The sequence below is a fragment of the Thermobia domestica genome, chromosome 7 (assembly GCF_964235325.1).
Source record: "Thermobia domestica chromosome 7, izTheDome1.hap1.1, whole genome shotgun sequence".
Lineage (NCBI taxonomy): Eukaryota > Metazoa > Arthropoda > Insecta > Zygentoma > Lepismatidae > Thermobia > Thermobia domestica.
The window spans coordinates 221,763,484-221,780,433 of record NC_137460.1 but is presented as its reverse complement, the minus strand read 5'-3'; the positions used below and the strand labels follow the sequence as shown (position 1 = coordinate 221,780,433).

Genomic DNA, 16,950 nt, shown 5'->3' with positions numbered 1-16,950 from the left:
GGTTTGTTATTAACCTGTCCTGCTGGGGAAACCTTCCGAAATTTCGAACATATAAAGAAAACGGAGATATTTTCAAAAAACTTCAAAATAAAGAGACGCGTCATTTATTTTGCTCATGGTAGTACAAGCCCTTGAGAGCACTCGGACGGTTATCTGTAGCATCGCCACCATCAGTTACTTTATCTTTAATTACAAGATATTGGACCACGGGTGTCGCGATATTTGTCTTTTCCACAATCTCTCTGACAGGATTTTCTATCTCGCTCTCGGTAAGTTTGGGCTTTTTAGTAGAGGGCGAGCCCGGACCCGTTTTATTTGTTTTTGTACCCATGAGAAATTTAATTTATTAAACATGTGTAAAGAGAAAAAAAGGGTGTGAGGTCACACAGGGCCGTTAACGGGGAGAACTAACGCTACCCTCTGTCAATCCTTTCGCCACGCCCTCAAACTTAGGATCAGCGTGGGGCCGACGCGGTCAAGGGGAATGGGCGTGCAAAAAACCATTCCCGTCGACAAAAACGCGTGGCCCCGGAAAAGAAATTAAACATAAGAAAAGAAACCTGGCCAACCAAAAGATAGACCCCCACCAGCCCAGGAAGAACAAAACAAAAAAGTGCGGATTTTTTTGTATTTTTAATTGTACTTGGTTTTTCTCATTTTTAGTTTTTCGATTTTTTAATTTTTTTGTTGTTTTTTTATATTTGCAAAGACTAAACACTCCGGAAAACACAAACACTGGACGCACACAACAGGAGACCGGGTGGTGCACATTCTCCTCAAGTGGAGGAAGACGGCCACTAGACCTTCCTCTTCCCGACTCCCACCAACCACCCGCGAGTCCGGTAGCGGTATTCGCGACTGAGAGGACATGCAAAAGATGAAGATGAAGGGTGACAGATGAGGGAATGTTGAAGCCGCCCTCTCAGCTCCACCCCCTCCCCGACGATGACGGTCCGCTACATGGAGGGGGGTCCTTCACACCCACTCCAGAACATTAACTTCAGGCAGTTTCCTGGCAAACCAAACTAAAAATCGAATTCTAATAATTCAGACTTGATAGCATATTGTTTTCAACCACATTGAGTGATATGCATTAGTAATTAGTTTTGTACCGTAAAAAGTAGCCCTCTGAAGCGGACCACCATAATTATCCTTTGGCTCATATTATTGTTTGTTCAAACCTTCCCTACCCTTGTTTAAATCTACCTCCCTAGGGAGAATATTTGAACGATATTCCCTATGGGCTTACGTCTCATCGAAAATTCAAAAAAGTTCTCCATTCTCTGGTCACATTGGTATATGATATTCAGCACATTGATGCACTTGTATAAGAAAATTTACTGAGTGTGAAGGAGAAAATAAGAATTTCGTGAAATTTATTGTTCAAATGCCCTCCGCCCTCTAAATATATTACTTATGGTATATGGCCATAGGGTAGCTAGAAGTTATGCCATTCAACTTATATAAGGACCACTATAGTTGCATGTCTAAACTAAAGTTGCATGCTTGATAAACTAAAATAAACATTGATTATGGACTAACACTCTTTTAGCATGAAACGATTCAGTTGTAGGAATTAAGAATTTTTGAGAGGTTCAAACGGCGTCTTTTCAAATTTTCAATTTGGTCATTCAGGTTAACGAACTCATTTAAGATAATTGTACAAATCAGTTTGTGTACAAAGTTGGTTTCTTTCCATTGAAATCAAGGCAGTTCACTCGTTCACAAGAAAAAATCATATTTGATATATGGGGGCGTGAGTGCACAAGGAATTCAAACCTCACATTTTTATTCTTTTGATACACGTGTCATGAAAAAGCATTGAAATATGTCCCTTTTTAATACGAAGATAGGGCAAACTCTCTGCCGGTGGTTAACCCAGCCGGTGATGTAGGGGAAAGGTGGCCGCCTGCTACGCAGCACTGAGTAGGTTGAGTGTGGGTTCAAATCCCGCTTATGCCGATCATCCTCACTGGGGTTTTCCTCAGTTTCACCAGGCGAATGCCGGGATGGTACCTTCTCTAAAACGGTCAGGACCACGACCACTTCCTTTTCAAATCTAGCTTTCCGTAAAGGGCCGATGTGACCTCGAAATTGGAGGCCCGACCCTTCCTAGTGTCCTTCTCGTTCACAAATAAATAAATAAATTGAATCCCTTGTGCGCTGAAGGCCCCATGTTAACATTTATGAAACATCTGATTTTCAGATAATTTTTGGTTAGAAGGTGAAATTGCTGGAGTACAAACTGTACATTAAATTATTGGTATAGCATTTTTTTTTAAATCAACATGTGAATCTACTCCCCATTCCACCCTTCCCTAAAGTTTTTTGTTTCTCCTGAAAAGTCGTATTTCTGAAGTTACGTTGTTTCATAAAATAATGATTCATTTATAATAAATATGCGTACGATAGTAAATATTTTCTAAAATTAATTAAATTCGTTGTATATTCAATGTATATTCGTGGACGAACTGAATTATTGTGATCACTTGTGCACTGTAAAAAATGGTTGGGGTAATTCAACTCAATTTTAACACAGATCAGTGGATCCCGGACTGAGCCAAAGATACTTGCATAAATAACAATTTACATGCAATAATTGGTCATAGTAAATTTTCTCTGTTACAAACAACTTTGTGACAGTTGTTAACCGTGTTTTTTTTTTTTTTTTTTTTTTTTTTTTGTACATTGAATGATGTGCAGTTTTGCATAGCACTTCAGTTTCCAGTAATTTCCCCTTTTATTTATATTCATGGTAGGCTCAACCTAACGTTGGTTACCATGTTCCCTCTTCCTCTCATGTTGCTTTTACCTTCTAATGAATCGCAAGTCTTACTTTTGATCTATTTTCAGGGAAGTACTTTCACTTGGACTGAACAAGATGAGTTCTGCAAATTCTAAGAGTTTTGATCCTGTCAGCACCATTGCTATCGTCATTGAAAAGGAAAGACATGCTGTGCAGTATCCTACAAGTCGTCGGTTGGTAGACCTGGCCGATTTCGTTGAAAACATTCGTTCAGTAGAACGTCATGCCTGGGCAGAATGTTCTTTCGGGGGAAGTCTAATACACGTTTCATTTCACCATCTTGGACTGGCAACCTCAATTAAATTTCAGTGTACAAACATTATGTGTTCGAAAGAAGTGTGTGTATCTACTGGAAGTCGTACATCAATAAATTTGGATGCTGTGTGGACCGGTGTTAGTGTGGGAAATGGTTATGCACAGACTGAGGAATTTTTGGCTGCAGTGAATTCTCCATTTATGGCTTTAAGTATGTATCAAAAGTACCTACAAATATTCAGAGATATAATACAGGATGCTAAAGTGCAATCCATTAATGCAGCAATAGAGGAAGAGAAAAAGGCTGCTATACTGGCAAAAAATGTAACATCTGCAGGGATGCCTAAGATCACTATTTTAGTTGATGGGGGGGGGTGCAAAAGAACATATGGGCATTCATACGACTCGAACAGTGGAGTTGCTGTTATTATTGGTGAGCATTCAAAAAATAGTAATATTTGCAAGTGTGCGAAACAAGTATTGCGTGATATGCAAACCGCAGAACACAAGGGTGGATCTCCTCGTGATCATATTTGTAACCGGAACTGGAAGGGAACATCAACTGCGACGGAAGCTGATATTATAGTAGGAGTAGTGAAGTGGTTGTTCGAGGAAAATGGAATTTTGTGCACTCAAGTTGTTGGATATGGAGATTCATCAGTGATTAAAAACATCCGAGAAAGAATTCCGTATCCCTCTGAAGTGTACATAAAAAGATTGAATATGTAAATCATGCCATAAAAAACTTTCGCAAGAAATTGTTAGCTCCAAGTAAGAACACAAAGGCATTTTCAGGGAAAGATGACCTCGCTGCCAGGAAGACGCTTGAGACTAAGGTAGAAGCTTTGTCTTTGGGTGCACGTGCTCTCATAAGCAAATGTGATGCTGGAGAAAAGTCAGAGGTTGATAAAAATCAACTCGCCAAAGATTTGTCTGCATTACTGCGACGTCTTCCTCTTCACATATTTGGAAGCCATAAGGAATGTGAAGAATCATCCGAATGTAAGAAAAGTCAAGAACATATTGAAGAGAATGCAGCTATAGAACTTCTTCAGAAGTATGGAATGTGGGATTTATTCAGGATTGTGTTATTCGACTGTCTTTTTTCAGTGATTGTCTAGTGTTCAACAAAACCAGCAATCTCGCTGAGAATTTCATGAGCTGTGTCGTTAAATATACAGGAGGTAAAAAGGTTGACTTTTTCGAGAGGAAGTGGATTCAAACACAGAACCACTGCATCAGTTCTGTCTCACAACAATCCCGGGCAGCAATGGACAAGACAACGTTTGGTAAGGTTTAAAAGAAAAAAACCACTCACCTATCCTTCGACAAACTAATAAAAGAACGAAGAAGCTTTTACAGAATCAAATGGCACGAAGTAACAGAGTTAGAGTGCGTTTGGAAGATAAGTTTCAAACTATAAAAACCACATCTGTTACAAAAAAGAAGACAAAAAATGTAATGTCAAAGACCTAGATTACGGAAACTGTGATGCTACGGAAGAACAATTAGACGAATTATGTAAGGAATATTATGAACGGAAGGTGCCAGTCAGTAGTGAAAGAATCAAGATAATTGAGGAACAAACACGTGATCAAAGTCTGAGACCTGGTTTGAGGAAAGAAAAATCCGGATTACTGCATCAAATGCAAAAAGGATTGCTTGCAGAAAACAAAACACTAGCTGTGAAAAGATAGTGAAGGACCTGGTGTATCCTAAGGAATATAACACTGTTGCGACAAATTGGGGGAAAGCACACGAGGCTATAGCACGAAAAAAAATATGAACAGGTTCTAGGAGTCTCTGTTATTCCTTGTGGTCTATTCATAGATAAAGAAACCCCCTTCCTAGGGGCAAGTCCTGATGGTGTCGTTTATCCAGATAAAGGAGAACCATATCTCTTGGAAATAAAATGCTCTTACAATGCACGATTTTGCGAATGTATTGCTGAAGCTTGTGAAAAAAATAAAATCCTTCTGGCTACGCAAGAATGAAATTTTTTTTCAACCAAAAACCCACACGTACTACTTCCAAATTCAACAGCAAATGCTTTGTGCTGGAATGAAGAAGTGTGATCTTCTCGTGTTCATCCCTGTAGCAAGTGAGATACCTAGTAATCACAATGAAAATTATGCCATTTTAACAATAGAACGTAATGAAGACTTCCTCAATGACCTTGTCCCAAAACTACGATGGTTTTACATGAAAGGTATACTACCAGATCTCGCTGATTCTCGTGTGTTTCGTGGACTCCCAATCAGGGAACCAACGAGGCCATTCACGAAGGCAGATGACAATCCACAAAAAAGGTAGAAAGGAAGTAGTGATGTGAACATCGGTGTCAGTAATAATAAAAGTATTTAGTGGCCACAAATATAAAGCATATTGTAAGTATGTACCGGGCAGTGTAACGCATTCTTAAGTACGTATTGAAAGCACAAGTATCTTTGTGAAAAACTGTCACTTTGTGTAAATATAAAAATTCATATATCACTCAAATATGAGTAGTACATGGGAAGAACGATGAAAGCCACATTTTCAGTCAGGTTTGGTTATGTTCAGAAAATGTTTTTTCTGTACCAAAATATATAAAATGGATGGTGAACGCAGGTAGTAGTTCACTCATGGGTACATCCACGAGTGGATTACAGCCAATTGTCACCACCCATGTTATATATCTTGGTGCAGGAAAAAGAATTATTGAACCTAACCAAACCTTACTGAAAATGTGATATTCATCATTCTTCTCCTGTACTACTCATATGTAATTCATCACAGTCAACATTTACAATAACCTACTGTTTACAAAATATTACTCGTATTCTAATGCAGATTGTAAATAAGTGTATGGATGTCATTTGTGAATAGTCTCAGTAGCTTAATCTGTATACAGAAACTGCAAATCAATTATTTCATATGCCTACAGGGGAACCTTCCATTGCAAAAATAAAAAGGTAACGCATCATGGATAGTACTCCTCGGGTGATGTGGAAATCTATCCAATGTTATATATATATATATATATATATATATATATATATATATATATATATATATATATATATATATATATATGTATGTGTGTGTGTGTGTGTGTGTGTGTCGTGGATGAATAGTTACGCTCATCCCTTATATTAACGGAGTCTCTTGTTTGAGTGAGTGATTAGGGGGGGGGGCAATGGGGACGTCAGCAGCAAGGCTATATGTTCCCGTCACGATGAACACGGTTGCTCTCAACTAAAATATAGGAAGAAAAAGGCTAAAACAATAGGGCAAACAAAACTGCTGCTAAATAAGAAAAATAGAAAATAAAAGAATAAATAAATTAAAATATATAACAATAACAATATATAGAAACACAATAAAAGCTAACCGAAATTAAAAATTCAGCAGCAATAAAACAGTGGCAACACACTAAAACAGCTCAGAGAACGTGAGCAACCCCTCAAGCATTAACAAACTCAAGTACCCGGCGAACCATAACACTTGAATCCTCGAAAGTACGGGTAAGAGCAGAAGGAAAATCTGAAACGTTCTCTGAGAGCTGAGTATTCAGGACATTCAACGAGAATGTGCTGAATACTCAGCGGGACTATACACTCTTGACAATACGGACGGTGAGTCCCTTGTTTGATTCCCGATGGAGACACAAGTGGTTCGGATCCTACGTTAAGCTGTAGGTCCCACCCATTGGACGTCATCATTCTGAAAGTATGTTCTTTTCTGCGTATCCTGCTCCTTGTTTCAACTCTAACTGACAATGCGTAGTATTAGCGGGGTAAGCGCGGAAAAAGTCAAAGAAAACAGGACTTTGCTCCCTTGTGCACAGTATGGCCACCGTTCCAAATGGGTGTTATAGGAGCTATCATGGCAACATTTTTGTATAAGACAATTGGTGTGTGTCGTCTGCACGGTTGTCTGGGGACAAAAAAGGGCGAAGATGTTTTTCAATAAATAAATAAATAAATAAAAGAAAGGTGCATTTTTCAATTCCCGTATCCTCGTCCTAAGAAGGCGCTTAGCTTCTTTCTTAGATCCTTAAACTTTAAATGCTTTGAATTTTTTTTTTTTTTTTTTTTTTTTTTTGCGTATCATGCTTCTTGTTTCAACTCCCTAGCACAGTAATGATTTCTGGAGTGGTTTTGGGGGGAATTCTCCCAAGACCTACGAAATTCACCCTCGGGGGCTTGAGATCTTCGCAGAAATTTCTGTGGAGCACGCAATTTTTAGTCGCTTTCCCCCCTCTGTGTGTGGTGCCTCCGGAGGAAATGATCTGAAATTAACACTGCTAAAGGATAATTAGAGATTGGCTTACAGTACTTAGTCTTAGCGAAGTAAGCACGAGAAACTAGAAATATCACAAAAAACAGGGCTTTTGCTCCGCTGTTCCCCCGTGAAACTGCACGGTTTACACACAATACAGATTGGATCTAACAGGGCTACTTAGAGAACGTATTATAGAACATTTGCTGTGCAGTGTTGTCTGCGGACAAGGAGGCAAAACCGCGTTTTTCATTAAAAAATGGAGCATTTTAAATTTCCCTCGCCCCCTCATGAGACGCTTCTTCAATGAGACCGTATCCTGCCTCTTTCTCCCATTCTCTAGGCTCTATGCCAATTAGGATTGACAGGCATTTGAATAAGTCCATTACTTGGTTGCTTAGTAATTAGCCATCATATTGGCTGCCATATTGGATTTAGACAAATGTTCTCTCTGGTTACCATGTAAAATATGTCTTGTCATGACGAAAGCTACAAGAAAAAGTAGGTTTCGTTTAGTCCTGAGGAAGTATGTTACATCCTAGAGTACGCATTTGTAACTTTGTACAGTTAATCGTTAGACAAGAGTGTTACCAGACTGTAAGGTTTCTAAGTGGCAATAAACAATGCCATATTTAAATTCATCAGCCTCAGAAACCTATACTTTGACACCAAAACTATCTTTCTAAGTGCCTTGGTTCAAGATTTCTCTCTCTCTCTCTCTAGAGAGAGAGAGAGAGAGATTTACGTAGGGCGGCGGCCATATTGGAAAATGACGGCTACCAGGAAAACACCTCAAATTTGACATATTTTCCCAAGACATTATTTAAAAAGAAATTAGGGGACTTTTTTACGGACACCTATATATGGGGGCCAGGACTTTACATTGTCGTAATCCTGTGGGGGCACCCCTCTGCTCCCTGACCCTTCGCCACTACTGTATGCTATAATATTTGTCCGGAAGGGGAAAAAATTCCCAAAATAACCGCGTTTTCTGATATATACTGTTCTTCCCGCGCACTCTAGAATGCATTTTGATGAACTTCCCGAGGTAACGGGTAAAAGAGGATACTTCACACCACTTCGTCCAGTCTCTTAGTATGGAACCATTGAGGGAGACAAACTCTATAAACCTAACAGTATTTGGCAGCTGACAGGTAATCTCAGGAACTGCTCGAGAACCTCTTTCATCCACACATCCACTCCCTTCCCCTCTCCATTTCACCAACCCGCGGCCAAGCATAGTGGGGCGTGACTTACCCTCGTTAAACTGACGGGTGACTTGAACACTTATCTTAAAATACTGTTTTTTAATTGGCGTATCAGATATGGTTGTGATTAAAATTATTAGAGTCGTTTCTTCTCAAGGAATAAAGCAAAAAAAGAAAAAACTATATCTTTCTACCATTATTGGTTCCAAAGTTAGACATATTGGGCCTTATGCAGAGTCGTTCTGACGAATGATTAGTGTGATACTAAACAGTTCTACTAATATATGTTTTCTGTAGTAGTCAGGCCTTTTAGTATGATGCTAATTATACTGCAAAACGACTCTGCATAAGACGGATTATAATTTGTATAAAGAGAAACTAATTTATTTTTTAATAACTTATTTCTGCTAAACTAGTAGACAAATATACAATTTAAGTATTTCATCCCGTTAATAAACTTCTGTAGAATGCTGCAAAATTTTTCTTTCCCATTAGAGATACCTAGTTCCTTAGAAAATGAGAAAATTCGGTAGCCATATTCTCCCCATAAGGTCCAATATAATTTGTTTTGTGCCGAGAAAAGGTAGATCACACCGTTAAGTTTCTAAATCTTGCAATTACAGAATAAAGAAAGGTCTATCGTATCAGCGAAACTGAAAAATACGAAACCTTTAGTATATCGGCAACATACTATTTTAGAAGCCGATCCCGGGAACTACGTCAATGTAATTGTCAGGAAATTAAGCCTTAAAAGTTTTACAAAAAAAAAAAAAAAAATCAGGGTAGAAAGAAAACTCTATTAATGATTTGCACGATGATGATTTTTCGATGTGATTATTGAATAGGGACAGGAGTAAACAAATGTTAAACGGAATCGAGCAAGGAGCAATACTTACAACATGTTGCACTACTTTTCACTGTTCATATGTATAGTGTAAAATAGAGATGGGAAGTTTGATTCCTTTTATGGAATCGACTCCTTTGATTCCGTTCACTAGAAGAACTCATAGAAAGGAACGACTCCATGCAACGAGTCGTTCCTTTCTAACACGAATACTTTGATTCCATCGGAGATGCAAGCAACATATGTTCGTTCATTTCTTCCGTTGTATATCGTGAAAACTCGGAAACCTTGGGTTGTGGTGAAACCAATACATTTGAAGCTTGCAGGAAGTTGTAAAAAAAAAAAAAAAAAAAAAAAAAAAGACTATTGCCATATCTCTTTCTGCTGGTCTGACTGTAGGGGGAATTCTGGTTTGGAACAAAGCTCTTGTTCTCTAAAGGTCGAGTGAAGGGGAAAGGGAGGTATGTTGCTTGGGTTGTCATATGTTTGTCCTCATTCAGGAAACAAAAGAGACGAACCTGTGCGTCAAGGTCAAGAGTAAAAACTTCAATCCCTATTGGTATTGTTTGAAGAAACATAAAATTTCCGTCTATCTACCCGGTACCCATCTTCTCTTCCTCTGTCTCTCTTGGCGGGCACGGACCCAAATAAAGAAACCAACAACAACAAAAAATGAACATTGGAAACAAGGAAGGAGTACAATAAAGTTCTTCAAGGTGAATGAACTATAAGAATGGGTTGTCATTCTTTTTTCTCTTACTTATAATACCAAGGAAACAGTGGCAGTACTTCAGAATCAGCCCCCACGCACAAATCCTTCTCGGTCCCCCGCGCGAAAATTCATCTCACACCACTCTCTCACAAAATTCTTGTCAGGGCCTACAAAGCAATTCAATCTTTTCATGTATTTTCCCAACACAGATATCCGAAATGAGGCAATGATTGTATTAGGTAACACAAATATCTAATTATCAGAAAACTATTTTTGCATGAGAACGGTTACGTTGTTTAAAACTGTATTTACTACATGTGAATGGACTGTTTATGATTATTGGGGGCGCGGTGGCTCAGTGGTAGAGCACTTAACTCTGGTGCGAAGGGTCGCGGGTTCGATCCTCGCCCAAGTAAGTTCGTGGTGGACATCGTTGCTCGTGGGTATTCTCGCCGTTCTCCCGTTTCCTCCCACTTTTTCATTCCACCATTTCTTTCATCATTCACTTGCAGTTTCATTCGTCTCCTTTAGCATTCCGTTTTCAACATGCTGCTGTTTACCAACGTGTGCCTCAGGAGTTACCAATACCACTTGTCGAGTACATTTCCACTGAACACACTATTATTTTCTCGCAAACGTACATAGGGTGTATGTAAGTGTGTAAAGGAGATATCTCTAATAGAAATTGATTTTAGTTTCGTAATGACACACTCTGAAATAAAAACATATATAAGCGAAAGTTTAGTAGCATATCTAATGAGATCCTTGGAAACATGCTTTGATAATGCTGAATTTAGACGGAATGTGCATGTATCACATGCATTGTCAATGCACTTAAGCTGAAAAATGTACCAAAACGTACAATTAAGTTACTGACTGCAGTACTAATAAAACCTGCAGGACCGTGTCCGTGGGTTTTCTCGGGGTTCTCCCGTTTCCTCCCACTTTCTTCATTCCACCATTACATTCATTTCTCATAATCACCGTCTCCTTTAGCCTAACCGGCATAACCGTGGGACGTAAAACTCACAGATTTCATTTCATTTCAAACCTGCAGGAGTATACAAAAATACAAGATTGCTCAAATGTTTTTCAAGATTGTTTAACGGTTTTCTATTGAAAATACAGGACAAATGCACGCATTTCATCTTTAATACAACTAAAAATAATGAGGAAAGCATTTCATTGACGAACATTTAAAGGTAGAAAGGGAAGTTCATATGGAGATTCTAAGTGAAAAATCGCCTATTTACCATCATTTTTGGCTTATGTCAGAAAGTGTTAAAACAAAATTGGTCGAAAAAGATACAAAATGAATTTTATTCGAACACAGCATCAGAAATTTTATTAAACAATTTTATGCCATTCATACTTCTAAGGAACGTATTAATATTGAGCAAACAGAAACAACTACTTGTAAAAGAAAACTCCCTTTAACAATTCTTTAGTTGAGGGCTACTTGCACTACGTGAGAAACCATCTGTTGCAATTAGACTTTGGAGAAAGCCTGAATGGTTTATTCGGAAATCCTTCCATGGAGAAACAGTCATCGTCGGGGAGGGGTGGACCTGAGAGGGCGACTTCATTCTTTCATTCCTTGTTACCCCCTATCTGCACATTATTGCATGCCCTCTCAGCCGCGAATACCGTTACCGGACTTGGTGGAAGTCAGTGGTTGGTAGGAGTCGGGAAGCAGAAGGTCTAATGGATGTCTTCCTCCATTCGGGAAGGACGTGCACCCACCCGGCGCACGGTGGGACAGAACCGTGCGTACCGTCTCAAAAATTGTTTTGGGGAATGCACATATCTAACTGAATGTCTAATACGTATTATAGAGAATGTAAAAGAGATTATTGCACATTTTTGCTAACAAAACTGGACTTGCAAGTTGACGCTTAAAAGAATGTCGATTATGTAGAACAGAATTCCACCAGTTTACATGCCATATTTTCATTATGTCAATGCAAATCTGTAAGTATGATATATGGTTAGAATTGTTATTAAGTACTTGATGTAAAAAGTATTTAAATGGACAATTATGTAGAAACTGGAGAGGTACATAATTTTGTTGGACAGTATCCAATATCCTATCCATATTAGAAACTTTAAAAAGACTTTTGACAGTTAGCGATGTCTGCCTATGTGGTAATGTTGAAATTATCATATAGAGCAGCTCACATAAAAGTCATGGCAAAAAAAAAAAAAAAAGTGTCCGAATCTGCCCCTTAAATAGAGACCAAAAATGCCTGATGGAGGGAAAATGAAAACTTTATCAAAATTTAAGATTTGATTCATGAGATTTTTGGGAAATACATGATTTTTGACATTTTATTGTTAAATAATTTTGTCTATTAGTAACTAAACTAAAGTTTAACCAATATTTCCACGTTACCTAATGTATTACTTTTATTTCTTAGACTTCATCATCCTCGGTAAAATCAATATTTGCGAAGTATCTAAACAACAAAATGAGTGACTTTGTTGTGCATCGACGAGTATTATGCGCATTCTTCATTGACCATGGGACAAAATCAAAAGATATTCAAAAATACTTAGGTCATCACCATTTGCCATCTGCAAAAAGTGAATTAGTTGTGAAACGTATTCAAAAATCGCTTATATCAGCTTTTAACGATCGCTGGACCGAACCAAAGAACGTTTCTTTAATAAAAATTCAACGCGGTTGGACGGTGAATTTAAGGTACAATTAGAGGAAGTACCAAAGGATACCACACCTACAATATCTGGAGAACGTGTACGACCACCAAAGTGTTATGAATTACCAGAGAAATCGAAAAAGAAGGAAGAATATGCAGTTAATACAAGAATATGGACTCGAGTATATACATAACGCATACGTCCAAGGATTGCAGTCTGAAGGAGAATTCCACGAAGCTTCTGTTGTTGCAATGATGCGGAATTGTGATGGAAGTGAAAAAAAGACCATAAAGGAAAAATTGTTGATGAAACTCACAATACAGCATATTTGACGGCGGATGAAGCTTTAAGTCTTTTTTTGCTGATTTAGATCTTTCGAAATCACAATACGGATTACCTCGAGCAAGTCTGATTAACAAAAACCTCGATATATTGCCATCATATAATATATTGACAAACGCAAAGTGTTCTTCTCCATCCTCCAGCATTGAAATGACCGATACAGGCGCTAAAGTAAATCTGCAAGATTTGCTGGATCACACGAGTGCCCGTATCTTAAACATTGCACATGTTTACAACCCAACAAGAAGAAATCTTAAATTTTTTTTACCAAATAGGGCTGTGATGGTTCATCGGGACAAAGCGAATATAAACAAGTTTTAACAGATGAAAGCGACTTAGTCTCAGATGCAAACTTATTTGTAGCGTCTTTGGTACCAATAAAGCTGACTGATACTGAAACAAATGAGGTTCTTTGGCAAAATCCGGCTTGCTCTTCTATTCGATATTGCCGACCAATTCTCAGGGAATTTGTAAAAGAAACGCCCGAGAAAACCCGTTGGGTGGTTGGTGATTTGGAGGACAGGTAATTGAAGTAAGTCGCGAGCTGTTCTTAACTATGGTGGATCACAACGTTTCACAAGTTCTGGAGCTGTGTGTACGGTGTGTAGGGCTAAACCAAGCGAGATGAATAATTTGGAGAAGATTGAATCAAAGCCAGATCATATTAATGCTTACGAGTAAGGTTTGCCTACGTTGCATGCGTGGATTAGGTGCATGGAATTAATTTTACGTATTTCATATAATCTTTCGTTTCAAAAATGGACTGCGAGAACTCCGGAAGATAAAACAAGTAAAGCAGACAAGAAGAAACTTGTACAAAGCCTCTTTCGAAGTTGAATGGGCTTGCACGTTGATAAACCTCGGCAAGGAGGTGGAAACAGCAATGACGGCAATACAGCTCGACATTTTTCTGAGAACTACTATTGTTCTTCAGAAATTACAGGAGTTGATGCAGATCTTATTAGAAGGTTATTCTTCAGACTTTGGCAGCCGGTATTGCTGTGAATCCAGAAAAAATTGGTGAGTATACTCGCACTACTACAAAATTGTACGTAACGAAATATATGTGGTATAGCATGCCTTCTTCAGTACATAAGATCTTAATACATGGGGAAAGTATAATTAGACATTTTGCTGATCTGCCTATTGGTAATCTATCTCACGATGGCTAATAATTGCGTAATAAAGGTTACAAAAGTGTCAGATTATATCACGCTAGAAAGTGCACTAGGTCCACAACGAATGAAGACATATTTCATGGTCTTCTATTTACATCAGATCCATACATATCCAGTCTCAGAAAACCATCAGTCACTGTTTCCAAGGAACTGTTAGATATTTAAATTGAAGTATGTACATTTATTTGTCTCTTTGATGTCGTGGAATAATAGATGTTCGTCATATATTATAGGTTATTGTCATATGTTATATTAACAACAATACGAAATAATAGTGTAATATCATAAAACTATAACTCTCATTCAATACATAAACTATGTTCTTGAACGAAAAAGTGTCATTTTTTATATATTATAAATCACAAAGAACAACGAATAAACCATTACTTGCTAGTATATACATTAGATACTACATACCAAATTGCAGCTATGTACTGTAATCAACAACAACGTTACAGATTTTTGCGACGGTACGCACGGTTTTATCCCATTGTGCGGCTGCTGTTGTGTTTGTCCACTAATAGTGTTTTCTGGTGTGTTGAGTCTTTGGGAAAATAAAAACAGATCATAAAATTAAAAAGCAAAAATATAAAAACAACAGTTTTTGATTTGTTTTCTGGGCTGGTGGGGGGTCTATCTTTTAGTTGGCAACGTTCTTTCTTTTCCTTTCACTTTTTCCTTTTCCGTGGCCACGCGTTTCTGTCGATGGGAATGGTTTGTTGCACTCCCATTCCCCTTAACCGCGTCGGTCCCACGCTGATTCTAAGGTTGTGGACGTGCTAAGAGGATTGCCAGGGGGTAGCATAAGTTATTCCCACTAGCGCCCACATGTGTGTTTACATCCCTTTCTTCTTAATAAATGTTCAACTTAAAAAAAAAAAAAATTATGGGTACTAAAACAAATCAAACGGGTCCGGGCTCACCCTCGAGTAAAAAGTTCAAAAATAGCGAGAATGAAACATTTAACCCTGCAACAGAGAGTGTGGAAAAGACAAGTATCGTGACTCTTGTATACCGGTATCTTGTAATTAAAGATAGAGAGTCAGATAGTGCCAGTGCTGAAACTAATTGTCCAAGTGCTACTTTCGTTATTCATAGAGTTATTACGCATAACGCCGGACAGGTTGAAGATAGTAAGAAACTACGAAATGGCACAACTGGTGGACACCTTCGACGAGCTGCAAACCGCGAAGCTCTTTAAATTGACTGCAGTTGGACCAGTGAAACTTACAGTGGAACCCCATCGTCTGCTGAACGACTCTCGCGACGTGATATCATATTGGGACCTCCTACACGCCACTGACGAGAAGATTGAATTGCTGCTTGCAGATCAACACGTTGTAGACGTAGCTCGAATTAAGAGTAAGAACCCACGTGAACTATTTGAAACACAGTCACTGATTCATTCTTACAGTTTGCCCACGCTTCCCGAATACGTCAAGGCTGGTTATTACCGACTTAAAGTCCGTCCGTATGTTCCCAGTGCCTGCGCTGTTTTAAATGTCTGTATTTGGGGCACACCAGCACGTCGTGTAATGCGAGGGCTGCTCTTTGTGTGAATTGTGGCCAGGGTAGTCATGATACGGAACCATGTACAGCGACCAAGCCCTTTTGTGTTAATTGCATGGGAGAGCATTCTACTTGGTCTCGGGACTGTTCAGCCTTTCAACGGGAGAAACATATCCGGGAGTTAATGGTTGTCGAGAAAAATCTGCTGCTGCTGCTAAGCGTCGTTTAAAAGAAAGCATTCCCATCTTCGCTTTCTGTGCCGTTTGCGACGGTTGCAGCTAATTCTCAGAAATCCGTAGCGACACAGACATCCGACGTTTCCACCCCGACGGACCTCGTCCCTGAGAATCGTTCTCCTCCAAAGAACCCAGTTGCCTCGACAAGCGAATCTGTGAAACACCGCGTGTTTCTGTTAGTGGTCTTCGGCGTACTCCTTCCTTTCGCCGATCACCCTATATCGCTGACTTTAAACTTAGCCAGCATATCAGACGGCTTAATTCGGTTTTCTCTTCAAAGAGAGCAAAATCTATTCCAGTTTGCAAGCCACCTGCAGCTTCTCTGAAAGTTGACATGGTGGAAAACGAACTGATAGATATGTAGTGGACTGTGATTGGCCCCCGTGGGAAGGTTCCCTTAAAACGTTGATCTCTTCCACTATGGTACTTCTGCAATGGAACCTTAGTGGCTTCTGTAGTCACCTTGAGGAATTGAAACAAGTCATTCCTGACCACTCATCTATAGTTGTCTGTTTGCAGGAAACACATATCAAGCTACCCAGTCCTGCATTCTATCTGGGTGTAGTACGCATAAATGTGATAAGCCTGATGCTGGTCGCGCTGCTGGCGGCGTGGCCGTATGTAGCACCGACTCATACAAGTGGATTGGCGGTAGAAGTGGACACATTGAGATTTCTCGGTGGAAAATCGAAGGCCTGTCTCGTTCGAACAGCATACAAGACGATTGAGTCATTTTAAGCTGTTGAGTAATGCCGTGAAGTTGGCGGGAGCAACAGAAAATGACAAGGTCGTCAACATAAAGCAGATCAGACACAGGAGCCTGGATCTGCGAAAGAACACGACGACAGCAAACAGGGTGACGCTAAGGACTCAACCTTATGGAACACACCATCTTCTTGAACAAAACGTTCCGAAAGACTAGATTCCACACACACTCAA

At 39.1% G+C, this 16,950-nt stretch overlaps 1 protein-coding gene across 1 annotated transcript in view; it reads right to left on the bottom strand.

Annotated features, from left to right (window-relative positions):
* LOC145689568 (uncharacterized) overlaps window positions 1–2,801 on the bottom strand; it is a 14,180-nt gene extending 11,379 nt beyond the window's left edge. The window contains exon 1 of the mRNA XM_081763747.1: window positions 2,781–2,801. Coding sequence (XP_081619873.1) covers window positions 2,781–2,801 — 21 coding nt within the window. The remainder of the gene's footprint in view (window positions 1–2,780) is intronic.
* Between the last annotated feature and the right edge of the window lie 14,149 nt (window positions 2,802–16,950).